The 26,445-nt window shown below is 33.5% G+C and overlaps 4 protein-coding genes across 10 annotated transcripts; 3 read left to right on the top strand and 1 right to left on the bottom strand.

Annotated features, from left to right (window-relative positions):
* The first annotated feature begins 477 nt into the window (after positions 1–477).
* Positions 478–14,435, top strand: LOC124426921 (transcription factor HES-4-B-like). Of its 5 annotated transcripts, none has more exons than XM_046969191.1 (5): positions 478–873; positions 10,203–10,345; positions 11,033–11,122; positions 13,195–13,542; positions 13,708–14,435. In XM_046969191.1, exons 2-5 carry the CDS (start codon positions 10,292–10,294, stop codon positions 14,101–14,103), a joined length of 888 nt encoding a protein of 295 aa, XP_046825147.1. In that variant the 5' UTR covers positions 478–873; positions 10,203–10,291; the 3' UTR covers positions 14,104–14,435. The 5 variants fall into 5 exon arrangements, with proteins under 5 accessions (XP_046825147.1, XP_046825148.1, XP_046825150.1 ...); XM_046969192.1 differs by lacking the exon at positions 478–873 and adding an exon at positions 4,447–4,529; XM_046969194.1 differs by lacking the exon at positions 478–873 and adding an exon at positions 9,275–9,715.
* A 1,630-nt stretch (positions 14,436–16,065) lies between these two features.
* Positions 16,066–17,908, top strand: LOC124426786 (breast cancer metastasis-suppressor 1-like protein). Of its 2 annotated transcripts, XM_046968897.1 has the most exons (5): positions 16,067–16,202; positions 16,449–16,634; positions 16,713–16,935; positions 17,057–17,540; positions 17,626–17,908. In XM_046968897.1, exons 3-4 carry the CDS (start codon positions 16,718–16,720, stop codon positions 17,529–17,531), a joined length of 693 nt encoding a protein of 230 aa, XP_046824853.1. In that variant the 5' UTR covers positions 16,067–16,202; positions 16,449–16,634; positions 16,713–16,717; the 3' UTR covers positions 17,532–17,540; positions 17,626–17,908. The 2 variants fall into 2 exon arrangements, with proteins under 2 accessions (XP_046824852.1, XP_046824853.1); XM_046968896.1 differs by having other exon boundaries at positions 16,066–16,202; positions 17,057–17,908.
* A 411-nt stretch (positions 17,909–18,319) lies between these two features.
* Positions 18,320–20,976, top strand: LOC124426785 (ribosomal oxygenase 1). Its single transcript, XM_046968895.1, has 6 exons — positions 18,320–18,455; positions 18,709–19,334; positions 19,413–19,690; positions 19,781–20,513; positions 20,598–20,784; positions 20,868–20,976. The coding sequence occupies exons 2-6, from the start codon at positions 18,709–18,711 to the stop codon at positions 20,937–20,939; spliced, it is 1,896 nt and encodes a 631-aa protein (XP_046824851.1). The 5' UTR covers positions 18,320–18,455; the 3' UTR covers positions 20,940–20,976.
* Positions 20,977–21,170: 194 nt separating this feature from the next.
* On the bottom strand, positions 21,171–23,972 carry LOC124426787 (multiple coagulation factor deficiency protein 2 homolog). Of its 2 annotated transcripts, XM_046968899.1 has the most exons (6): positions 23,803–23,972; positions 23,519–23,675; positions 22,010–22,177; positions 21,835–21,921; positions 21,597–21,754; positions 21,171–21,506 (listed from the first exon to the last, which is right to left on the bottom strand). In XM_046968899.1, the coding sequence occupies exons 3-6, from the start codon at positions 22,159–22,161 to the stop codon at positions 21,370–21,372; spliced, it is 534 nt and encodes a 177-aa protein (XP_046824855.1). In that variant the 5' UTR covers positions 22,162–22,177; positions 23,519–23,675; positions 23,803–23,972; the 3' UTR covers positions 21,171–21,369. The 2 variants fall into 2 exon arrangements, with proteins under 2 accessions (XP_046824855.1, XP_046824854.1); XM_046968898.1 differs by lacking the exon at positions 23,519–23,675 and having other exon boundaries at positions 23,803–23,967.
* Positions 23,973–26,445: the final 2,473 nt, after the last annotated feature.

Raw genomic sequence — 26,445 nt, 5'->3', positions numbered from 1 at the left:
TGATAACTGGCTCGATTAACGATTTCCGTTGATCAGCTGAATCAGTATAACTTGTTGCTTAATTAAAATATATATATATATATATATATATATATATATATATATAAAAGAAATAAGTTAAGAGATAACAATGAAAAAGAGTTTGTAACAAAATTTTTTCCAAAGGAACCCGTGTAAGACATCCTTGTTTCAATTAATTATATCGATATTACCAAGTAGATGTAATAGGAAATAATAAAAGATCTCTTAGCCCATTTATATCTAATTTCAAACTTGTCGAGATGATCGATCAACAATCCACGTGGGTGTTTACGATAATATCAATAGAAATGTCGAGAGCGCCAATCGTTTTTAAGTAATCGATCCTCCGTCAACGTCTAACCATCGAACCGATCGAGTCATCCCCATTTGCCAACCACCGTTTCCGTTCGACGATTGAAAAGTTCTCGTCGAAAGGAACGGCGATGATTACGATACTAAACAAACCAGTTTAGCGATGGCACGAAAAAGAGGATCGACTTATGAATACGTGAGATAGAGTGAGATAGAGCGAGTAAGAAAAAGAGAATTTCTTTGGCCGCACGCGATATATTCTTTCGTGGTTTCTTTTTACAAAACGAATCACGACGAGGACGACCAGAACGACAACTACGACGACGAGGACGAGGACGAGGACGAGGACGAGAATAAGGATGAGGAACCTTCGAGGAATGTCATTGTCGAGAAGGAAAAATGATATATCGAGTGGGATCGACTCGGTAGTTTCGTTTTTTCGATCCATGAAAGAAGAGAAGAAGAAGAATAAGAAAAAAAGAAAAGAAAGAAAGAAGAAAGCGAAGAATAACTTCCATGTCGATCACGTAAAGTAAAATCGTACGTAGCTTCGTTCTGCTTACGAACTTTATTCCTAAATCTTTATAATATTACTTTTTCGAATGAGAAAAGGTCGAGGGAGAGAGATAAAACATATATCACGTTATTTCTAATGAATAAATAAACGAAATTTTGTTTTCTAATGATAACAATCGAATAACGGTACGAGAATACCCGTCGAATGGTAGATATCGTACAAAGGATAATGGCGGGGGATAAGTTGATGAAAAAAAAAAAAAAAAAGAAAAAAAGCGAGAAGAAAAAGAAGAAGAAGGAGAAAAAAGACGAGAGAAAAAAAAACAAAAAGTAAAATGTCAGTGAAAATTACAAGTCAGCTGTACCAAGTCCGACACAAAGTCCATAAAACGTTCTCCCCCTTTTTCTTCTTCTTTCTCTTTACGCATTTCTTCGTTTCTCTCTTGTCTAACCTTCGAAGCCGCATATTCTCACGCAAAATTTCAATTTCCGGTCCATCGGGAACTGAGCGCACGTAGAAAGTCTGATCGCCGACGTCAATGGCCGGCCTTACGCGTGAAATCATACGTTTCGTTTCTTCTCTTTCTCGTTTTTGCTCTTGCAAATACGAAGGAGACTGTTAACTTCTTTTTTCCTTCTTCTTCGCCAGTTGAATTCATTTCTCTCTTTCTTTATCTCCTCACCTTTCCGGAGATACACAACAAAGTTGTATTATTAAAAATCAAAACACGAAGGGACTAACACGCGATTCGGTCGGTAGTTTTCTGAATGGAAAGCTTAGCAAACGAACGTTTGAATCACCGATCACAGATGAACAAAAAAGAAAAAAAAAAGAAAAAGCAGAGAGAGAGAGAGAGAGAGAGAAAATTAAGCAGGATATACGCGCGACGTACGTCACCTGGATTCTCTCGAATCCATACATATATAAATAAATCTCTGGACAAGCTGAATCTATCTCATTGTTGTTTCATGAATATTTAAGCGTATAGCATTATCGTAAAGAATCGTTTCGGCCGAGCGCACGTTTCCCTCGAAACGATCGTGGGAATACCGATCTATTGCTCGATCCATAAAAATTCGAGCGTGGGCATTTGATATAATGAACGAGAAAAAATAAATAGAGAAAGAGAGAGAGAGAGAGAGAGAGAGATAAAAAAAAAGGAAGACAGTAAAATTCGATATGTGGGTCAGAAGACAGGTGACTAAATCCTGCGAACCACGCTTCCGTGGATTTCGTATATAATTTAACCATACGCATATACGCATATTCGAATTATCGCATGTTAAGCGTTATAACGAGGGAATTTACGTAAGTCATCGAGAAATTTATAATGACACGTTGGTGGAAAAGAGAAAAAGTAAAAAAAAAAAAAAAAAAAAGAAAGAAAGAAAATAAAAAAAAGAAAGGTAGTGGGATCGATGATCAAGTTACTACGATGTATGCAAAATAGCTTGATTTCACGAAAAGTGTTACTCCGAACAAAATATTAATCGAAGTATTCGATTTCGAACGTGACGTAATAGGTGTCCGTGATAAAGTTAAAAGAGGAAAAAAAATAATAATAATAAAAGGATGGAAAAAGAAAGAATAAAAAAAAAAGAAACAAGAAAACGAAGTAAAGAAAGAAACGGAGAAAGAAGATAAGAAGAAAAGTTGGAAGAAAATCTGAAAACTTGTTGTATACCAAAAAGAGAGAGAGAGAGAGAGAGAGAGAGAAGAAGAAAAAAAAAAGAAGAAAAAATGAGAAGAGAAAAAGGAGAGGCAGGAGAAGGTAGACGCGTGCTTGGCACGACGGACGCGTGCACGCGAGAGTGACGCCAGTGGTAGCAAGAGGATAAGAAGGGAAAAGAAGGGAGGTGTGGATGGAGGAAGAAGTAGAAGAAGTAGAAGAGGAAGAAGAAGAAGAGGATAAAGAAGAAGAAGAAGAAGCAGAGGCAAGCGAGCAAGCAAAAGGGGCCCCTGTCGGAGGCTACCGTGAGAACGAGGCGAGGCCTCGCGTCCCACACGTTGCTCCCTCTCGTACGTCGTCGGTACCGTCGTCGGGCCCCCTCGTCGGGCCCCTATGTCGGGCCCATCGACGAGCCCCTCGGGTAATTCCGTCGGCAGGCGCTGCCGGCGGCACTGCCACTGCCGAGATCGGCACGGGACCCCGGGGCCCGTGCGCGACAGAGACAACGACAGGCGCGAGCCCCACACGCGACTCGCACACGTCCGAGCCGCGAGCGCAAACCGCCTTTTCCTCCTTCTCTTCCTTCTCCTCTTCCTTCTTCTTCTCCTTCCTTCTTTCATCGATGATACCTTTTCTTCCTCTTCCTTTTCCATCTTCCCTTTTGGTCTTCTCACTCTTCTTTCAATCTTTTACATTTTATCTTTGCGAAACTTTTCCTTCGTTAATTATATATTGTTTCAATTTTTTTTTTTTTAATTGCGATAGAAAAAAATAGAGAGAGAGAGAGAGAGAGAGAGAAAAGGGAGGAAATACGGAAGATAATGTTTATTAAAAAATTAAAAATAACACATGACTAATTTAATACGTAATTAGCAAACAACAAACTCGAGTATGACTATCCTCAAAATTCTATTTCTTCCTCGATTTTAATAATTTTTTAATTACGATAATAATTATAATATTGAAATTAACACGTAATTATTTCTATCGATTTTATCTCCGTTGTTATCGTTCGCTTATATTACTGTTATCGTTGCCCCTTTGGTTTTTTTAAAGTAAGTGAAAAAAAAAAAAAGAAAAAAAGAAAGAAAAATAGTTATAATTTTTTACCACTACTTTTTTTTATTTCGTTACATTATTCCTATGAGAAGAATTATCAGCGCTCTTGATTCGACTCAAGTAACATTTATTTTCTATCTCACTTTTTTTCTCTCCCACTTTTTCGTAGACAACGGCGCTCTTTTATCGTAACCGCGAAGACATATTTTTCCGTCGATTCTCGAACCCAGACGAATAGCCGGTTCGTGCATAGGTGTAAACCGTGCTATTCTCGTATCGTTCGTGGAAGACATTCCAAGCGAGGCTATATAGGCATCCTCGATAACACGATAGCTGCCTGCTAAACGCGCCGATTTCTTAGCCGACACCGAGAGCAAAGAGATAAAAGCTCGACAATTTTCTTTACGACGTCCTCGTGATTTTTATTTATATATCGTCGACCTATTCGAGAATTCCAAAGCATCTAACTAACCCTCGTTTTAACTACCGGGACACGTTTTGTTTTTGAAATGTTCTTTATCTGTCCATGAGTCATTATCTCAAATTACGATATAACAATACGTTGTTATTGTTATTATATCGTTCACGTGTTCGTAATTTACCTAAATATACATTACTTTAATACCTACTTATACACGATGTTAAAAACTTTTGTCGCGAACGTTTATGCAAGAAAAAAAAAAAAGAAAAAAAAAAGAGAGAGAGAGAGAGAGAAAGAGAGAAACAATTTGAAAGAAGAAATGACGCATTTCAAAGACGAAAACGATAATCGCAATGACACGAATGAAAAATAAAAAGATAGAAAGAAAGAAAGAAAGAAAGAAAGGAAGGGAACAGTCGCGTAATGTAACGTTTCACACGGGTGACGGAAACTTCTTCGAAGAGGGCGGGTTTTGAGTCAACAAATCGGCCAAGAGAATAGCATTCCCTGTGCTCGTGAGCCGTGCCCTGGTAAGGACGAACGGGAGGAAGAGAGAGAGAGAGAGAGAGAGAGAGAGAGAGAGAGAGAGAGAAAAGAAGAAGGAGAAGGGCACGCGTGTATATCCTCGGCGTCTTAAGCGAGAGCCTCTGGCTGGCTCCGCAATCAGACGCGATAAAGCAAAGAGAAGGAAACGTGGCTACCACTTTTTACCTGCACGCGAGAGACGATGTACTCTCTCAACTCGTAAACCGCCAAGTACGAAGAAAGAGAGAGAGAGAGAGAGAGAGAGAGAGAGAGAGAGAGAGAGAAAGGGAGGGACGAAGAGAGAGAGAAAGAACATCGATTTTCTACCGTGAGCATGCGAAACGACACGATGAACGTGAGAGAAGGGCTAAAAGGGAAGGAACACTCTACGGAAAAGAAGAAGAAGAAGAAGAAAAAGAAGAGGAGGAGGAAGAAGAAGAAGAAGAAGAAGAAGAAGAAGGGCAGTTGAACGCACGGTTGTAAGAAGAGATATAAAGTGGCGCACGAATTGAAATTCTTCACCGACGGTACTTTATACTCCGAACGAAAATCGTGAGTCGCCTAAGTACGAGACTTCAAACTTCTTCTTCTTCTTCGTCTTCTTTTACTTCTCCTTTTTCTTCCTTTTTATTTTTCTTTTATTTTCTCCTTTCCTCTCTCTCTCTCTCTCTCTCTCTCTCTCTCTCTCTTCTTCTTCCTCTCATTCCTCTTTTTCAAAGAAAAATAAGAAAAGAAAACGAAAATGAAGAAGAAGATCGTCTTCGTCTTCAATGCCAAGATTCTTCTTTGGTGTAAACTGCTACCTTCGTAAAACTCCATTTTATTATATTATTATTGAATGGTAAGCGCTTGTTATTCGCTTTCCAAAAAGTTAATTCATGCGTGCACAGTCTTTCACCTTCTCGTTTACAAAGGACTCATAGAAACTTTTTCATCGCGCGTTTTGATGTGATTGGGAAGAAAAAAAAAGAAAAAATAAGAAAGAAAAAGAAAGGAAAAAGATAAAAAGGGAAGAAAAACGATAATTTTATTGTTAATTTTTTGGATAGCAACAAGTCACGCTAAGATCGTTTGATGAAGCCGACCGTGAAGTTTTTACGTAAGATTAGAAAACGATCGTAGATGCATTTGGGATTTTATCGAAACATATATATCTCTCTCTCTCTCTCTGGCATTAATATCCATAATGGATATTATTCATATGACTCGTGTTCGTATGTAATTTTCTACGTTAAAAAACGTAAAAGAATTTTTGAAACTATTAATAAATAAAAATGTCCTAAATATGGAATGATATAAATACAATTAAAATCAATGATTTTCTCGATTTCATCTTTCATTTAATTAAAATTTTACCATTTACGATAATAATCAAGTACCTTTTGATAGTTTCGACGATCTCGAGACGTTTTCCTTTTATTTGTTTTGTTTTGTTTTTTTTTTTTTTTTTTTTTTATATAATTCTTACGAACAACGAATATCTCGATCTATCGTTGAACTTGACATCGTAAGAATTGATATTTAATTAATATCTTATTAATTTTTAATTTATTAATTCTCGATCAAGGCGAAACATATCTTCTTACGTGACGTAATTTTTATCGAGATATTTTACTTTTTTCTTTTCTTTTTTTTTCTTCTTCCTTTTTTAACAATAATTCCTATGAGAACTTTTGAAATATTGAACTTTAATTTGACATTGTTAAAACACTCACCTATCGTACATTTTTCTTTTGGTAATGAGGAAAAAGATGAAAAAAAAAATTAATATATATATATATATATATATATATATATATATGTATATGTATATATATATGTATATGTATATATATGAAGAAAGAGAGAAAAAAAAACGAGAAGGTTCGAATGTCAAGGAGACAGACGTCGTCGTCCTCATAGACGGCGACGTCAGAGGTTCCATTGACGCCGATGTGGCGTCAAGAGGAGCCGTTGTAAAACGACTCGTAAACATTCGCACGCTTTCGGCCGCTTCGTAAGCCATATATGTATTATGTACATTCCGGACTTGCGATAGGATATAATACCACTTCCCTTCCACGACCCTCCTTTACTCCCCACTCCTGCCCCTTTTTCCATCTCTTTCATCATCGCAAAGTACGATAAGAACTCACAAGGATAAGAACGTCGAATGCTCACGGTGACATCACTAATTATTGTTTTCCTTCCTGGTATTCTACGAGAGCTTGTCCGTGTTGTCTGTTCGTCCTCCTCCTGAAAAGTTACTTGAGAACTGTGAGATCCTTCATTGAGAATAGTATCGTTCGAAACGAAATCTTTTTAACATTTAAATTCAGATAATAATAAAGAGAGAGAGAGAGAGAGAGAGAGAGAGAGAGAGAGTAAGAGAATTTATTAATAAGCATTTTATGCAATGATTTATTGTTAATTTTCTATCGCTCGTTGTAACCTTTTTTTTTTATTATCACAAAATTTATCGTTTCTTCGTATCCAAATTTTCTCATTTCTTTTTTTTAAAAATATAACTTATACTTGATACAGTATAATTATTATTACGATATGGTTATGATATTTATAACATAGCTATGATTAATATAATACGATTATATCAATAGAAGGAATATTACAGTTTTCACGTGATATAATCATGTGATGTAGATACGAAAACAAAATTGATATTCAATGAACATTGTTAATTTACACATGAATGAATTGAAAAATCGTAATTATTTTCGGTATGATGAAAAAAGAAAAAAAAAAAAAAAAAGAAAAGAAAGAAAAAAAAATATCTCTAAAGAATAAAAATTTCGGAAAAGAATTGAAGAGAAAAAAATGAGAGAGAGAGAGAGAGAGAGAGAGAGAGAGAAAGAAAAAGAAAGAGAAAGAAAGAGAATGACGAAAGGATCCACTTTAATCGCGTCAAGTAAAGACTACGTGGATAAGCATTGGGAGAAACTTCTAAGTATCCGCCGAACAGCGACGGAGAATAAGATAATCTTAATGGAGGAGCCACGTCCGGCCTAAGATTCTCTCTTATCTCGCGCGAGAAAAATGCTCGAAAGGTCGTGGAGTGAAAAGAAGAGAACGAAGAAAGAAAGGAACTCCTTTTGGTTTTCGTCGAGTGTCATTATAAAATGACATTATCTATCCACGTACGTATCGTTGAATTAAAATAATCGCATATTAACATAATTTAGAATTTCAAAGAGAAAAATAAAAGAATAAAAGATAGATAACTACGACAGATAAATACGTATCTACGTACATTATTATTAAGCATATTAATTGACTTTCATCTTAAATTTACGATTGTATTCTCATCGAACTTCGATGAAGGATCGAATGAGATTCTCATTTCGCGAAAATATTTAAATCTCGACGATACACGATCGATAATGACGTAGGATAATTCGTTCGATACGATCGTTAATACTAAGATTATATGAAGCCCTTATAAGAAATTTAAATAAATAAATAAAATAAATAAGAAAAAGAGAAAAAAGGAAGAAGAGGAAGAAAAAAAAAAGAAAACATTTTTTCATAATTCGTTCAAAATCATATCGTCTATTCGTCGATCATCGTCACGTTACGAGGAGAAAAATAATATTTATATCTCTGCAACAATATATCTCGATACACATTAGCGCGTACACACACACACACACACACACACACATACGCGCGCATTTGTACATATTCTCATATTCTGCTTACAATTAGACATCATAGAATAAAAACTCTTTTCGATTATTCATCTTCGTAGGAAGAAGAAAGTTATAATGCTAATTCAGCGTATCAAGAGGAAACATTAACATACCTACATACACATATTCCGTATCAATGCCTTCAGGATATGCAGTCGCAATGAAATTCTAATCGATTTGGAGTATACAACTTATCTAGCCAAGACGGAGACGCGCGAGCTCTTGTTACCGTCTTGCTCGCCGATATTTTGCAAACAAAATCGACACGCGCCGCTGGCAGTTAACTATATCCCGCAAAACGAGTAATTCGAGTCGGCTTCGTTCTTTAAACGAAGTTCGTTCGTTATCGCGAACAACGAGCGATTTCCTGGAGAACGGGAAGAGAAAGAAATGGAAATGACTTACAACATCGATATAGGATAAGTACTTATATGTACCTACCTACGTAAGTTAAATGTATAGCATAGAGTTAATGAAAAAAAAAAAGAAAAAAAAGAAAGAGCACGACAGGGTGAAGAAAAAAAGGAAAGAAAAAAAAAAAAAAAGAAACTTCGCGTAACCAATCATGTCGTAATTATTCGTCCGAAATAAAAATTCAATCCTGAAAATTCACATCGGCGAACAATCGATTAGAAAATTATACCTTTCGAAAAATACTATAAACGTCTACATAAATTAATTTCAATTATCAAGCCATTTTCGTGACATAATTAATTTCTATACGAATTAAAAGGATTACATAAAACGTAACGCCATATCAACGCTTTACATATCTTTAAGCGAACACATTTATTTATATAATAATAATAATAATAATAATAATTTTTCAAAATCTTGAACAAGTAAAATAAGTATTCATTGAGGACAATTGCTATGTAAAGGAAAGGATACATTAATGATTGTAAAATTTCTACATTTTCCGATACATGGTATTTTCTTAAACCTATAAAAAAGAAAAAGAAAGGAATTAATTAACAGAATAATCTCTCTCTCTCTCTCTCTCTCTCTCTCTCTCTCTCTCTCTCTCTCTCTCTCTCTCTCTCTCTATTTTTCTCTTTCAAGTGTCCAACAAATTTGCATAATACAACGAAGTACCTTATGTTAATCATTTTTCACGAACAATTTCGCGAAAGGTTTAATTAACGTCTGTTAAATTTCATCTTTTTACGTCGGAGTGTTCGATTCTTTTTTAAACTTACGACGGAAAAAGGAGAGAGAGCGAAAGAGAGAGAGAAATAAAAAAAAATTAATTAACAGAATAATTCTCTCTCGAGTTCTAAACGAAATAGATGGAAATAAGAAATTGCGAAAAGAAAATTGCGATTGGTCTTAAGCCGAAAGGAATAGGAAAAGAATGGAGGAGGAGGAGGAGGAGGAGGAGGAAGAGGAGATAATGTTGATATCTTTGGAGATGAAAGGACGCGTTTCGTTGGTATCGCCAAGAGACCTTCTATCCCAGAAAGTGCCTTCTGCCACGGACACGGAGGGTTCGAAGTTGGGTGAGGGTAAGAAGCATACAAGGGGGGAATGCCAAGAAGAGCCGGGAGCAATCGAGTCAGTTCGCGTAGGGACTCGAAGCCGCGCGCCCGCATTTTCTTTCTCACTCTGTCTGTATCTCTCTATTTCTCTCTCTCTCTCTCTCCTTTTCTTTTTTTCTCTCTCTTTCTCTCTCCTCTCTCTCTCTCTCTCTCTGCCTGTCTCTCTCATATACACAAGCAGACGCACGCATATCCTCTCCTTGAGTCATCCTTCCTCAATTTTTATTTTGGTTTTGGTTTTATTTTTTCTTTCTTTTTTGTTTTTTTGTTTTTTTGCTTTTTTTTGTTTTCTTTTTTTTTCTTTTCCTTTTATTTTCATCGTTCCCTTCATACACGTACATAAGTAAGTAAGTAAGTAAATAAATAAGTAAATAAGTAAGTACGTATAACTTTATTATATACGATATATACAAGGAAAGAAAGTTATTGTCATAAATAAAACGTGTTCCATTAGAATTTCATTCTCACGAGAGATTTCGAAATTGACGCAAGCCTATCCACCGATGAGATTGACAATTTTTAAGGATAAGAAGAAATCGTGCAATGATGTCGTACGATTGCCCCCATCCGGTTTCAAGGACTTATCGATACAAAAAGGTAAGAAATAAGTGCGTATTTTTTCTTTCTTTCTTATTTTTTTTTTCCCCCTTTTCTTTCGTTCTTGTCTTTTCATTCGTTTGAATTTTCATTCTCTTTGGCGAATAAGACGACGGAAAATAATATTGTTTGTTTTTTATCGTGATAATTTGCAATGGCTTCGTATGAAACGAAACGAAACGAAAATGTTTACGCTTTAAATGCTTACGTTCATTGAATTAAATTGAATCGATCGATCGATCGAAAGAGTAAGAATATGTATCAAGAATATTTTATTGATTATTTATTTCTTCGAAATAATGATTAAGAATAAAGAGATCGTTCGAAGAAAGAAATCTAATCGGACGTATAGAAAATCGGTCGTTATGTGCGATAGGACACGTCGCTCGCTCGTGACTACTCGTACGCGCTCAACTCTGAAAGAGAAAAATGAAAGAGGATGGTGTAAATGATGAATGAAACACGCGTCGAACGATGCGTTTATCGTTATACACGGTGTTCAATAGGAACTATCTATAGAAAAACGTATTTGAAATGACGAAACGAATTATTATCACTCGTGTGTTTCTCTCTGTATGATTAGAAAAAAAAAAAAAAAAAAAAGAAGAAAAAGAAAAAAAGAAAAAAGAAAATAAATAAATAAATAAATAAAAAGAATAAATATAAATATCTCTCTATTCTTTGCAGATAACGAAACCGCTCTTAGAACGAAAGAGACGAGCACGTATCAATCGATGTCTCGACGAATTGAAGGATCTCATGGTGGACGCATTCGAAGTGAGTACGATCGTTTATTATATATAAAAAGAAAAAAAAAAGAATATATATATATATATAAAATAATCTATCATCGCGTGAGAATCAAAGTTGTATTATTAGTTAAGTTAAAAGGATATAGATATATAGCGAAAAAAAACGGAAGCCCAGTAAAGATGTTCAAACTTATACGGATATTCTCTAGAAACTCGATCGATTTCTCTATTAGTCACAGTCGAAAAACGATATATCGAGTGTCGATTAAATGTCGTTATCTTCGTTCATGCATGACAGATCGATTAGAAAATTAATTCTAATCGAGAAGATATAACAATTTAGTAGAAGGCTCCATATTAAATATATATTTTATTATTCTTTTTTCTCTTCTCTCTTATTTTATAGAAATTATTATTTATTTATCTATATTATTATTATTACTAGATCTGTATATATATATATATATAAAAATTATTATTTATTTTTCTAAAATTATTTATCTATTCTTTCTAAAATAATAAAACGCGTTAAATGGGCACACCCAATCGATATACGTAATTCGATGAAATAGTTTGGTCCAGATAGCACGTGTTCTTTATTTTTTTTTTTTTTTTACGAAAAGAAAGGCGCGCTGTTTTTTCTTTTCTTTTTTTTTTTGTATTTTTTGTATTTTTTTTTTTTTTCTTTTCTTTTCCTTTTTAAACCTCGCACGACTCTATTTACGATCTCCGTTCTGCAATTTTACGGATCGCGCGCTCGCGGCAGGAAACGCATTCTCCGGCCGCAACTACGCGTGGCAAAACTATTTTCCTCCTCTTAAATATATTCCAAGCATCGTGGGAACTCGCTGAAATGTCAACGGCATTACCGACACGGCAACTTTATTAATTATTCGAATAAATTTATACCGATTACTTCGTACCTGACATGTTTCTGACTATTTTTATTCTATTTTTTTCTTTCTTCTTGTTTCTTCTTTTTCTTTTTCTCTCTTTCCTTCTTTCTTCCTTTCCTTCTTTCTTTCTTTTTTCCTTTCTATGCATACCTATATTCGAACTTATGCAATTCCGATCGCCAACGCGTATTTCGACAGATTATTCGTCGAATTATTTCGCATAATTAACAGTTAGACGACTAACCGTAAAGTTGAGTATTTTAATAGCAATGATAACGAGCAAAAATCGTTCTATCGATTAGGTCGAAAAATTTCATTGAAAGAAAGTAGGAAATAATTTTTCATCGACGTTATCTCAATTATTTCTTTTTCTTTCTTTCTTTTTTCTTCTTCTTCTTTTTTTTCTTTTCTTTTGTTTTTTTTTTTTTTTTTTTTTTTTTCGTAACAATAATAAACAGTACATAGACATTGGAAAGATAATAAAATTCGAAGAAACGAAGCCTATCGCGTTTCGCTTTGAACGAAAGAACGAAAAACTCTACGTCGACTTTGGATTTAAATTCGTCTCGGTAATCGAACCGATCTTTTGCTCGTCGTTCTATAAACCAACAAAAGGACGGACCGTGTCCGTCGGGAAAAGAAAAGGATTTCTTTCTTGGCTCGGTCATGCACGATTCTTGATCGGAAAAGGGATCGATCCTCGACAGCGATCGCTCGCTATCGAAGAGTTAGCTCGTGCGAGCGAATCGAATCGAGGAAGAACGAAAGGAGTAACGCGCTCAGACGACGATCCTTAGATATTTATTTTTTTATCGTTGTTAGAGAAGAAGCCATATATATATATATATATAATATATATATACATATATATGTATATAAGAAAAAAAAGATAAATGGAATGAGTACAAAGATGACGTTGCAAATTGTTATATCTATCGTTAATACGTACATGAGATTCATTTATTAAAACTTATTTGTAACTTAATTTAACGCTTAATGAAATTATTTAATAAATTATAAATTTGTAACTTAAACACTTAACATTAATCATATTGAACGTTAATCAACGTTATCTTATATCCCTTTATTCGTTTGTTAATATCGTTGATTTTAAGAGGGAAAGAAGGAAAAGGAAAAAGAAAGGAAAAAATGAAAAAAAAAAGCAAAGAAAAATGAAAACATTTGAATATATTTCTTCTAGACGGAAGGTGAAAATATTAGTAAATTAGAAAAGGCGGACATTCTCGAATTGACGGTACGTCATTTGCAAAGATTACAAGCTTCTCGTTCCGCCGGTTTGTCTGGTTTCTCAACTACGACAATATCAACAATACCAATACCACCGACGACAGCAACATCGACGACAATAAAGATGACGACGATGGTTAATGACGAAGCTGTCGCTGAAAGTCGATGGCAATCGGGCTTTGGACATTGCGCCACCGAAGCGTGTAGATTCTTGGCGACACTTCCTGGCAAAGCGGCGGAGAATTTGGCCAGGCATCTGGCTATTGGTCTTCAAAATAATTCCAAGATTAATTCATTGAATGTGAGTTGTTTATTTAATTTTCTTCGTACGATCGCATAACTTGTTTCCTGGATATAAAAGGAAAAAAAGAAAGAAAAGGAAACAAGAAAACAGAAAAAGAAGATAACGAAGTTTTCTCTTTCGATTTTCTTTTTCTTTTTTCTTTTTTTTTTTTTTATGTTTTAGATCAATCCTAATACCTCGACGACGCTGATCGATCTGGATCCTGGCACTTTGATCGATCCTTGTTTGATCAATCAAATTCCTTCAACGGACACTAATAACATAATTGTACCGAATGTCGCAATATCTGCTAACAAAATGAGTCCTCGTGTAGATGTGAAAAAAGGAACATTTGAAAATACGTCAACGGTAATAGAAACAATGACGGGATCATCAGAAAATCTTGTAAGATTTAACGACGACGATCGAACAAAATTGACATTTGACATTAAAGAAATTCGACGAAATTCTATGGCCAAACATAAAATTACGAATCATCAAAGAATTAACGCGGAGGACGATGAGGTAATCGATGTCGAACGTATAGACGATGGTGATCCTATGTGGAGACCATGGTAGCGAGAAATTCTTTTAATTTCAATCCTATTATACAGTGTGTGTGTGTGTGTGTGTGTGTGTGTGTGTGATAGAGAGAGAGAGAGAGAGAGAGAGAGAAAACAACGAAAAACACGATCTTTTTTATATTTCCAAGTTAAACCTATTAACAGCTGATCGAGACATTAAAGAAGAATTATTTTTTTGCGAGATAAGATTATTCAGAGTATCTTCGTTGATTTATATAATATTATTTATCTACGGTTAAAGAATCGAATTAGTTATGTTATTTGTAAACAAAAAATCATTCGATATAAAATAGATTTATATAAATAGGATTATAGTATATTGCACATTATTTTGGTACATGGCTTTAATTCCATAGTTATATAATACTTTATTATACTTTTCATTTTAGTAATTCGCTATATCTTTAATTTTTTACGATACAATTGAAATTAATCGTACTTCGTATGTCAATGAAAAATTACAAAATATTATCTCTAATTATTTGTAAAACGATATTATATAATGATAATTCAATGATAAATTATATTTTGATTATTCGTATAGAATAGATTTGAACGTTTCATCGTAGCGTCGAATTAATAATTTATTTGAGAGATATATCGTACAGTTTTGTAGATCGAACATCTTTTTCTTTTTTCTTTTTTTCTTTTTTTTTTGTTTTCCATTTCTTTTTTCTCTCTTTTTCTTTATTTTATTTTTCTTTCTGAAAAATGAAGCCTTACGTCTGCGCGACAAAACATATCACTCGGTATAGATATTTATTACGAGTTTTCATATAAATATTAATGCATTATGTGTGATTAACCTGTGATAGCAGAAAGAAAATACAATTATACTTAATTTTATTTTACACTATTATTACATTTCTCGATATTTTAATAAATATATTTTATGCTTTTACGACGTACCATTATTCTTATTTTAAACCATTTCTTACTTAGGCCAGTAATAAATGCAGGTACATAATCTTTTATAGTTTTTGACAAACAAAGTTTATTTTTAAAAAAGATAATTCGAAAGTGTAAACAATCATTTCCTATGTTTGATTTGAGAATTGTAGATTTTATATCACATTTAAGAATCAGGAACTATTGTAATTTTGTATTATTAACGTTTATTATAGAATACTTGGGATTAGGGATTAGGGATTTTTGACGAAGCAAAAAAGAACCTTTATGTCGAAAAGGCCCTCAAAAGGACAACTATATAGGCTATTAAGTCATTTTCAAAGATTCACTAAAACCTTTCGAACTTGAGTTTTAGTCATATTTCAACTTGTCATTTTTATGATGATGGATGTAAGAATAAATTAAGAAAACTTAGACAACTTAACATTCCGTCTCATAGATACATAATAATTTTCATATTTTATGCAATTCGGGTCATAGATTTCTATTATTTTTTTTTCTAAAGCTCGATAAAATTCATAATTTCAATCCTATAGAATAAATTTCTAAAACGAGCGCACAAGGAAATATATATTATATATTGTCATTTCTAAAATAATCTTTCAACCATTAACAGGTAATATAGAACTATAAAGAATTGTTCACATTTAATTTTCTTTAATCACGTTTTTCCAAATATGATTATTGATTTCGAGTAAAGTCATAATTACATAAGCTTATACACCGATGCACAATAGGCGCATAATGAGGAGAGTATTTCCCTATTGCACATGTAGTTCATTTTTTGTCCATATCCGTCGCTGAAGTTACATACGCTACGAACGAAAGTTGGTAAATAATTTTAATCGAATGATAAATAAAACTAATATTTTATCGACGGATGTTAGAAAGAAAATTTTTATAACCTGATGTCGGTATATACGTATTAACTGTAAATTGTGGTGTGATCCGTCGGTAAAACAGAAGTAAAACGTAATAGAACGTTTTATTCATATAATACGCATGTGCAGAAGTCACGTGGTCCATTTAGAAGCTGCTTGAAGCGGCTGCTTGAGTCTTCTGGCACAGGATTGGCGATAACGTCTTCTTCTTATAAACAAATAACATTTTTGAAGCTTTATAATAAAAAAAAAAATAATATTCATTAGTGAATAGAATTAGTGTTAAGTTCTCGTTTTTTTTTAGGTAACAACGATATATATATTACATTACCTTCAGGAATTTTAATGAAAATATTGTGCCTCTTAAGGAGCAGAATATTACCAAATTTGTCGAAACAAATTATTAACCTTTGTCAACAATTATAATTTATTTTAGTTTATATTTAATTATATTATATTATATGTACAACATATAACATAATTAATTGTGAAATACTTGTTTGGTTATCGTATTCGAATGTGTTTTGAAAGTTGAAATTTATGTTTTTAGGTTATACATATACATATATATATATATACATATATATATATGTATATATATATATATATATATATATATATAAAAGATTAAGGCACATTTATCATCAAATCAGTGACGGGTTTTTTTTACTTTACATTCACAATTATTGATTTTTATGATATACCTTAATCCTCGGTACTCAAAAGCTGATTAAAGGTAATTTATCTTGACACTTTGACAATATCATTAAGTGAATATTGTAGATTGTTATTATTTAAAAATGGAAATATGTAGCTCCGATGCCTAGTGTCAAAGATGAATCAGAGCCAGAAGGAGAAGAAATGTCTCATGATAGCAACGATAGTAATCAAAGCTCTGCGTCTTGTGATAGTAGTGCAGAACATAGTGATAGCGATGATTCTTCAGAGATGGATGAAGATGAATGTGAAAGAAGACGAAACGAGTGTATGGAGAATTTAGTTGATTTAGAAAGACAATTTACGTTACTTAAAGAACAGTAAGCATAAATGATAAACCAAAGTAAACTATAATATTTGATATAGTAAAAGGAAATATTTTACAATTATGTTTTCATATATGATGACGATTATTTACTATAATATTTTTCATTCCTATAGATTGTATCGCGAAAGAATAACGCAAGTTGACACCAAACTGGGAGAAGTAAGAGTTGGTAAATCGGAAGAATATTTAATACCTTTGGAACGTTTAAAAGAAAATATGAAGACCAAAACTGAAGTAGCTGGAATATTGAAACAATACAGATTACAGAATATACAAAATAAATTTTTAGCTGAAGAACAGGCAGCTTTACAAAATTTTGAGAGTGAAAAAGAATTGATTTGGGACTGTATACATAATGATCTTCAAGAGAAAATTCGTAGATTGGAAGAGGATAGAAATAATGTTGATATTCATGCAGATTTATGGTTAAATTCAACCGGTAGAAGACGTAGAAATCATACAGAGAGAAGGAGAGCAGTTTCTGTAGCAGGGCCGTATATCGTTTATATGCTTAATGATGCTGATATTTTAGAAGATTGGGCCTTGATAAAAAAGAGTCTGAGTAGTCGAAAAACTGAAATAATTTAAGACATAAAGGTTATAAATTTAACATGTCAATATGTGGACATACATGAATGTGTAGTGTCATATCACAAAATTAACAAATCTTTTTCTTTTAAAGTTAACTGTGGCAACAGTCACTTCTGATGCACTTCATCATTTTGAGTTTCCACATTTATGATACTGTGCCTTTAAGTGCAATGAACTAAACGAGCATTAAGAACTCCTTTGCATTGTGAAAAACTGTTATGCACAATGAGTGGTTAAGGTGTAAATCTAATATAAAAATCTTTAAACTGTAATAATGCTTATGCTTTTCGAAAAGAAGCATACGAATTCAAAGGATTTTACCAATATCGCGTCTAAATTTTATATTGTAAAATAATAAAGACATTTAAACTAATTAATTATAACGATAACATTAAACAAATTTTAAATAACAACATAAATAATGTAAATAAATCACGTTCTTTCATTGATTAATAATAAATTTAACTTCATAGAAGATAACGTACAAAGATTAAAGATATAATTTCTTTTCTTTTCTTTTCTTTTTTTTTCTTTTTTTTTTTTTTCTTTTTTTTTTCTATATACATACTAACAGTTTTATTCTCTATAATGATACTATAATATTCTACATGGTATCGAAGATAGCTTGTATCATTTTATATACAAATATTTTTCATATTTTGCAATAAAAGTTAATTGCATAAATATTGCATTCTGATATTTTATAACATCAGTCAACTTTGAAAAACTGTTCCTAGAATCTAAATTTAATTCCTTGCTGAATTACTAGATGACGCCAGATTTCATTTGAAACATATCTAACCATATCTACCTTATCCAACTTGCGTTGAAACGGTTCGAGCAACGTGGACGTGAATTAAAAAAAAAAAGAAAAAATCAATGTTCCTTTATGTGTAAATTTAGTATTACAAGAAAAAAAGGGTACATAAAATATACTTATATATAAATAACTTTTATTATATTAACGTTAAGCTGTATAAACAGAAAAATCCGACTTTGTTTCGATATTTAAATTGGTATATGAATTTATTTAAGGTTATGGTCGCAATAACCTTTCGATCAAAAAGAAATTGTCATTAGCATAAATATTAGATATATATATAATATATATATATATATAAGTAATTAAAAATTGTGAAATAATGTATATTAATTTGATTCTTAATTATTACAGATGGTTTCGAAGACTGAACAAATATCTGCATTTGCTGCATATGCAATGAAACGTAAAAATGCAGATCCATCGTTGCAGTCACAAAAATTACAAAAGAAGACACACTCAAATGTGAAAGAAAAAAATTTGGTTCGAATTGCCAATAAACGAAAAGAAATATTATCATTGTCTGGCCATGAGACTATTAACAAAAATCATAAAAAATCTTCTTCATCGAAAACTCATAGTCCTACAATTAAAAAGAATATTAATACCAATGAATCGAATAATTTGATAATATCAAAATATAAAAAGTCTAAGTGTAATAAAAATAAGAAAAAGAAGAAGAAAAAGTTATTATCAGCCAATGATTTCTTTAGCAATGACACGACGATGATCAACTTGGAAAATTCTTCTTCTGTATCGGACAGTATTAATTTACAAATGAATCAATTGAGAGAGGAAGGATCGAAGATAAATAGAAAGGAAAAGAAAGTGAAGAGAAAGAAAAAATTGCCACCTACAAAAAATAATAGCAGTATTAATTATGATGTGGTACATGATAATTTTTTAAAAGATCCCGTAATAAAAAGTAAATTGTTGTTTGAATGGTTGATACACCCTTTAAAGATTGATAAATTTTTTGAGTAAGTATTAGGGAGACAAAAAAAATTGTTCAATAATATTATACGTATAGAACGTATTTAAAGAATTATTTATTTCAGGTCGAACTGGGAAAAAACTCCTGTGCATATAAAGAGAAATAATTGTAATTATTACAAGGTTCTGATGTCAACACCAATACTTGATAAAATATTAAGAGAACATTATATATTATTTACAAAGAATATCGATATTACATCATACTTTAATGGTACAAGAGAAACTCATAATCCTTCTGGTCGTGCTGTTCCTACTGTTGTTTGGGATTATTATTTAAATGGTTGTTCGGTGAGAATGTTAAATCCTCAAACCTTTTTACCTAGGCTCCATACATTAAATGGTAAGAAAATGAAACTTCATTAATTTAATTATCAGACATAGATGCTATTTTATATACATATATGAATGAATATAAATGAACTTTATACAGCGACTCTTCAAGAATATTTTGGATGTTTTGTTGGTGCAAATTCTTATTTGACACCACCTGATAGCCAAGGATTTGCGCCGCACTATGATGACATAGAAGCTTTCATATTGCAAATTGAAGGAAAGAAAAGATGGAGGCTATATAAATCATCAAAAATAAGCGACTATTTGCCGAGATATTCGTCGAAAGATTTTGATCAGTCAGAATTAGGAAAGCCTATTTTAGATACGGTAGTAGAAGCGGGAGATCTTTTGTATCTTCCACGTGGAACGATACATCAAGGAGAAACGATTGATAACAGTCATAGTTTGCACGTTACTTTGAGTGTTTATCAAAAAAATAGTTGGGGTGATTTCTTAGAAAAATTGCTTCCAGATGCACTGGAAAAAGCAATTGCGAATGATAGTCATTTTCGTGAAGGATTGCCTCTTGATTATTTAAAATATCTTGGTTTTGTACATTCTAAAAATAAATCTAATTATAGAAAGTCCTTCAGAGAAAATATCAAATATTTACTTAATCGTATTGTAGAACATATCGATATAGACAAAGCAGCTGACGAAATGGCAAAAAATCATATTCATGATTTCTTGCCACCTGTCCTTGTAGATTATGAACGACAATGTTCTATAGCCCAAGATGGAGAAAGAATGACAAAGGAAGGAATCGTAGAAAATCGAGTGGAAATTGAGCCTGATACGAAAATACGATTATTAAGATCTCATTGTATAAGGTAATATGCATTCTGATTAATCTTTAATGCTAATTAATATTCTATTACACGCTCGTTGATATATCTGTTATTTTATGCGATTAGATTGGTACAAGAGTCAGACACATACAGGATATATTATTCTTGTGAAAATTCCAAGGAATATCACGAATACGAACCACAATTTTTAGAAGTTGGAGAAGAATTTGTGCCCGCTATAAAAGAAATAATATATCGTTTTCCCAAATTTATAAGAGTTGAAGAATTACCAATTACTGGGGAAGATAATAAAGTAAGTTTAAAAAAGGGAAAAAATATAATTTATATCATATTGCATATAATATAATAATTCATAATAATATTTGTAACACGCAGATTCAAATAGTAAGAGATCTTTGGGAGAAAGGTATTTTAATAACGAAAGATCCCTTATACATATTGGAATGAGCATACAGATAATAAGTAAATCATTTTATGTCGAGAATCTCGATTTTGTTCTTCTTTCCCATTTTTCTTTCTTTTTTTCTTTTTTTCTTTTTTTTTTTTTTTTTTTTTTTTTTTTTTTTTTTTTTTTTTTTTTTTTTTTTTTTAACGTTTATCTTACAATCAGACGTCAATCCCAATGTTTTATCCTTTATTTTTCTCATCGTGAACGATCAAAGTCATATATAAAAATTATACATTTAAATATTTAATTATGCAACTGGCACAGTTATAAATACAAAAATTGTCTAACTAAAAATATTTTAATATTATCTACGGAATATAATATTTCTGTTGACAGTGCTTAAAGTCATATTCAATGTTATAAAAGAGATACGTGTGAATTGTCGATTTTAAAGAATATTTATATTTACGAATGAGCATGGTCGTCCTTTTATTTTTTAATATTATTTCTACCAATTCTTTTTGCTTGGGTAATATGATCCTTTCGCCTTCCCAAAACAAATTCAACGTATCCTAAATAACCATCATTATCCAAATCATCTTCTTCCAATACTCTGTCTATAAAACCTTATAATATAAAAAATATAATTTTATAGAGTTAAGAATAATCATTGTAAAAATCGTGATCTAAATCTATCCTTTTTTTTTTTCTTTTACCTACGATCCGTGGCAATTCGTCTTCTTGTATTTGTGGCTCATCATCCACAAAACTTCTACCATCTTCATCGACCACATTATGTTCGTGAAATGTATGTTGAATGGCATGAAGAATTTCAAGGCCATCTAATTTTGTATTATTATCGATATCGTGCACTCTACAATTAAAATATACTAATCTAAGTTCTCTACGAATTGTATAACGATACTTCATTCGAAATAATCCGAAAAATCATACTTGAAGTAATGGAATTCAATCTCCTGTTCGCTCATTTTCGAAAAATCAAGCTGGGACGCTATCGGTCCCATGTCTTCCTTCAAGTGACTAAAAACGATAAAACTTTTAAACATGTTTCGTGAAAGATAAAAGATATCATTCGTATTATTATAACAAATATTTATGAAAAACTAACGTGGCATCGTGAAGCAATTCGGTATCTTGCGTCAATTTAACACCTTTATGAGGCGAGTAATGATGATGAGAAACGGAGCTTCTTGGATGATGTGGACCACGTAATCCAACCGCAGAAGCGATACATAGACCGAGGAAAAATGCTAACACCATTTGTCAGTCTGAAACACTTGAACGAAAGTGAAACATCAGCGGATCAAGAGAACCAGCAAAGTCGTTCGTTAAAGAAACATCTAGAGATTCGCTTAAGCATCATTTTGATTAGATCAGCAGTTTGGATAGGTACGATCAATTTCTATCATCGTTTCTTTCCTAATGTTCATTGATCAGCAAAAGTTCATAAGAACCAAGGGGTAGGATCGACATTGGACGACATTCCGATTACGTTCAGACGACAATAGGACCTGCTGGGTGGGTCACGTTCATCGGACATGTTGCCCTAGAAGCATCTACTATTCGTTCTTGAAGGGGTCGAATACCCCCTTGGCTAGCGACAGATGGACGGTAGAGGGGGTCCCGATAATTATTATGCGATTACCCACAAGCCCATTGATTTAGTTTGAACCCCCCCCCAGGGAATATGGTACTTGTACTCTGCTCTTATCATAAGTTACAATTAAACTTGATATTTTTTATTTCGACGAAATTTTATTCATATTGAAATAGAACGATAACCGATCGAAAGAAAAATATCATCTTAAGTCTACCATATTATTAGGATAATTTTAATGTAATAATCCTTGTAAATCATATGTTAGTATTGTCCCGAAATGTAAAATAAAAGAAATATTTTCAAATGCATGGACGCTTTGTGAAGAAATGCTCGAATTCATTCGTTTCTCAAATTTCGTGCCACCTTATCCGATAGAGCGTGAACCAAATGGGCGTAGGTGTTAAGAGAGACACACGAACGGGCACGAATCTAGGGTATTTAGGAATCAATTTTATAGAGAGCCGACGGTGGTCGAGCGAGAGTACATATGTTGAGGGGGTGCCCCAAGGGGTTTTTCGATGCAAGTGGACCCCCGTGGTTGTTCACTCCCTCTGAAGTACGAATGAAACACGTTCTTACTCCCAACAACCCTCGGCGTTCCAGCCAGCTACGTCGGCCGTACGGGTGTCGAAATCTATAAATAATTTATATCATTTGGTCCATTCATCGAGGCAGCCCATATGTACCTGTGTCGCCTTACAAGGGACCTGTACTAGAACTCAAAATCTTCCTTCCTAGCAAGCATTACAAGCTCGCTATATCTCTAAGCCGTGTCTGATTCGACATTAATAGTGTGTACCTACGAAACATTCGTCAGTGTCTCTGCAAGTGTACTTTTTCATTTATCTCATAATCGAAATGTCAACAAGTTGATGTTATCAGAGATGACGGATAATCGTAAGACGAATTGAATTACTTGAAAGAAGTAAGAAACCGATAGAGACAACACTTGAATTCAAACTTTAATCGACATTGAATTTTTTGAATCGGGATATCACTTTCATATAAAGAAAATACATTTTTAAATGACCGGCTGCTATTCCTAACGCTCGAGAACCGTGACTATCGGTGCTTTCTGTGAACTCGATCTTCGCATATGGAAGGGTGCCCACCCTCTTGCTTTTCCATCTCTCTCTCTCTCTCTCTCACTCTCTCTCGTTAAGCTTGATATAACCTACAAAACAAAGCATCCTTCTCAACATCGCCGCCTACGCAAACGCAGAAAAGTCGGACACGGCGAATCAGCTTATCCAAAATTGTCAGAGAAATATCGAGGGATAAGAGTTTACGTTGATATTTACCTGAGACTATTAGTTAATACGACGAGATCGAGATCGCCTGACGCGATCCTTTGACAACAACTTCGATCCACTTTCCCTCGATCTTCTTCCTCTCGTTGACGATACCTCTAGATTTCAGACTTCTCCTTTGCGATGCCGAAGAGCATGACACTTATCGACGTTTTTCCATGGAGTTTGCGCTCTCGACGAGTTGCTCCCAACTAACGCGCTCATTCTTTGATTTTCCTTCGCGAGATAATAACTCGCGAACAAGTTGGTTGCGTCGACGATTTTTACAAATAATCTTTAACGAACACTTCGATGAGATTGATATTTGGATAATTCATATTTTATAATAAATGCCAAACGTTCTTGAGCGTTTATGATCAAATCTTTGTTATAACATTACGTACGAGTTCTACATAAATAATAAAAAAGAAAAAGAAAAAAAAAAAAAAAGAACACAACGAAAGTAATACTTTCATCAATCTTTCTGATCCGTCGTTAAGTAACAAGACTTATATCATTATTGCTGAATCATCGTTACTTTATTCTATCATTGTTGAAGAATGTTCACGTTTCGATGAGCAGCAAGGAATTAAATTCGAAGCTCTGATTATACTACTTAATTTATAAAATAAAAGAGTAAAAAAAAAAAAAAAAAGAAGGAAAAAAAAAGAAAGAAAAAACGAAAGTTGCAATTGAAAGGTCTCTGATTATTGCTAATAAATAATGCCGATCATTATTCCAATCATCGGTAATTCGTTGGACATTGTTCAATTTGTTTTCGCTTTGATGAGCGAGGAATTGAAACGTTAATCGAAACTCTGATTACGCTACTTAATTCCTACGTATATGAATAAATAAATAAATAAAACAAAAGTAATAATTTAAAGCTTTTTGATTATTATTAATAAATATAATACCGATCGTTATTCCAATCATCGGTACTTCGTTATACATTGTTCAACGTTCACGCTTTGATGAGGAAGGAATTGAAGCGTTAGTTGAAACTCTGGTTATACTACTTAATTCCTCTCGAGTTATTCGAACAAGAGAATAACAAGGCTCCAAGGGAGAGACTGAATCGTCGTACTATGGACGGATGTATGGATGGATGGATGGATGGATAGTTTGGATGGATAGATGGATGGTTGGGTGGGTGGATGGGTAGGATAGGTGGGTGAATGGATGGATGATAGAGGTGCACCTGTACCAACGTATCGCTTTGACATGTTAATTTTCACGATGGGAAGGGCATTCCCTTGAAAAGTCAATCGCCCCGAGAGAAGAAGGATTTCATTTCGAGGCTGTTCTTTGGCTAACCATAGGACATTACTATAGTACGGTGACACTCGGCGAAGGGTTCCGCTGATCCAGATTCGATAATATTTTATGAACTTCAAATTGAATGTATAACGGTAACGGGAGGGCTCTAACGAACTTACCAAACAAGAGAGAAAGAGAGAGAGAGAGAGAGAGAGAAAGAAAGAGAGAGCTTAAGAACGTTTCTCATGCCGATAATTTTGATTCGTTCTACTCGAAAAAAAATCGAGGATGCATAGCAGTAGACAGCAGTAGGTCGTCGGACAGCAGCCTCCCGGTAGGCGGATCCAAATTTCATTTTTTTTTCGTTTCTTTTTTTTTTATTTTCCTTTTTTCTTCATTTCTTTTTTGTTATTATTATTATTATTATTATTATTATTATTATTATTATTATTATTATTATTATTATTATCATTATTATTATTTTCTTCTTCTTCTTTTTCTTTGCGATGTATCAAGAAGAGGAAGGGGAAAGGTGGTGATGGTGGTGGTGATGGTGAGATGGGAGGGGTTGACGAGAGAAAGAGAAGGAATAAAAAAAAAGTATAAAGGGAAGAAAGAGAGATGGATGGATAGACGTTTGCGAGAGAGGGAAAAGAAGAAAATGAAAAGGAACGACGTGTACGACAAGAGAGAAAGAGAGAAAGAGAGAGAGAGAGAGAGAGAGAGAGAGAGAGAGAGAAGGAAAGAGAGAAGGAGAGAGAGAAAGTGTGTGTACTCGTGCATGGACGCGCGAACGTGCTTGCGAAAGAGAAAGAGAGAGAGAGAGAGAGAGAGAGAGGAGTGAAGAGAAAGAGGAAAGCGCGATAGGAGAGTAAAGGAGGATGAGGAGGAGATGGAGGGAAAAGAGGGGAAGGATCGAGGCATAGATGGATAGATAGAGCGAGAGAGCTTGCGAGAAGAGGAGGGAGCGGATGGGTCTCTCGTTGCTACGGCAACCAGCGTAGCCTAAAGCTATGCTTTTATTGATTCCAAGCCGCAAACAATGTACAGGAGTGGATGTTTCGCTCTGTTCTCTCTCTATCCGTCTGGATAGTGAGGTATTAACACACCCCGAAATACCGATACCCATGGGCACGTGTCCCGGAAAAGCAGGGTGGCCCCATATAGAGAGAGAGTATGTCAGACTAAGAGAGACAGAGATAGAGACACATATATACACATACACAGAGAAAGAGAGAGATAGTGTGTGTGTGTGTGTGTGTGTGTGTGTGTGTATGCGTGTTTAATAATACATCGACTTTGGGATAAGTGTATGACATAATCGCGAACATTTCAACGAACTATAACTATAATATATATATATATATATATATATATATATATATATTATAATAG

This window comes from Vespa crabro, chromosome 9 (assembly GCF_910589235.1).
Source record: "Vespa crabro chromosome 9, iyVesCrab1.2, whole genome shotgun sequence".
NCBI classification, from domain to species: domain Eukaryota; kingdom Metazoa; phylum Arthropoda; class Insecta; order Hymenoptera; family Vespidae; genus Vespa; species Vespa crabro.
The sequence above is the reverse complement of the archived record's forward strand: the minus strand, read 5'-3'. Positions and strand labels throughout refer to the sequence as shown.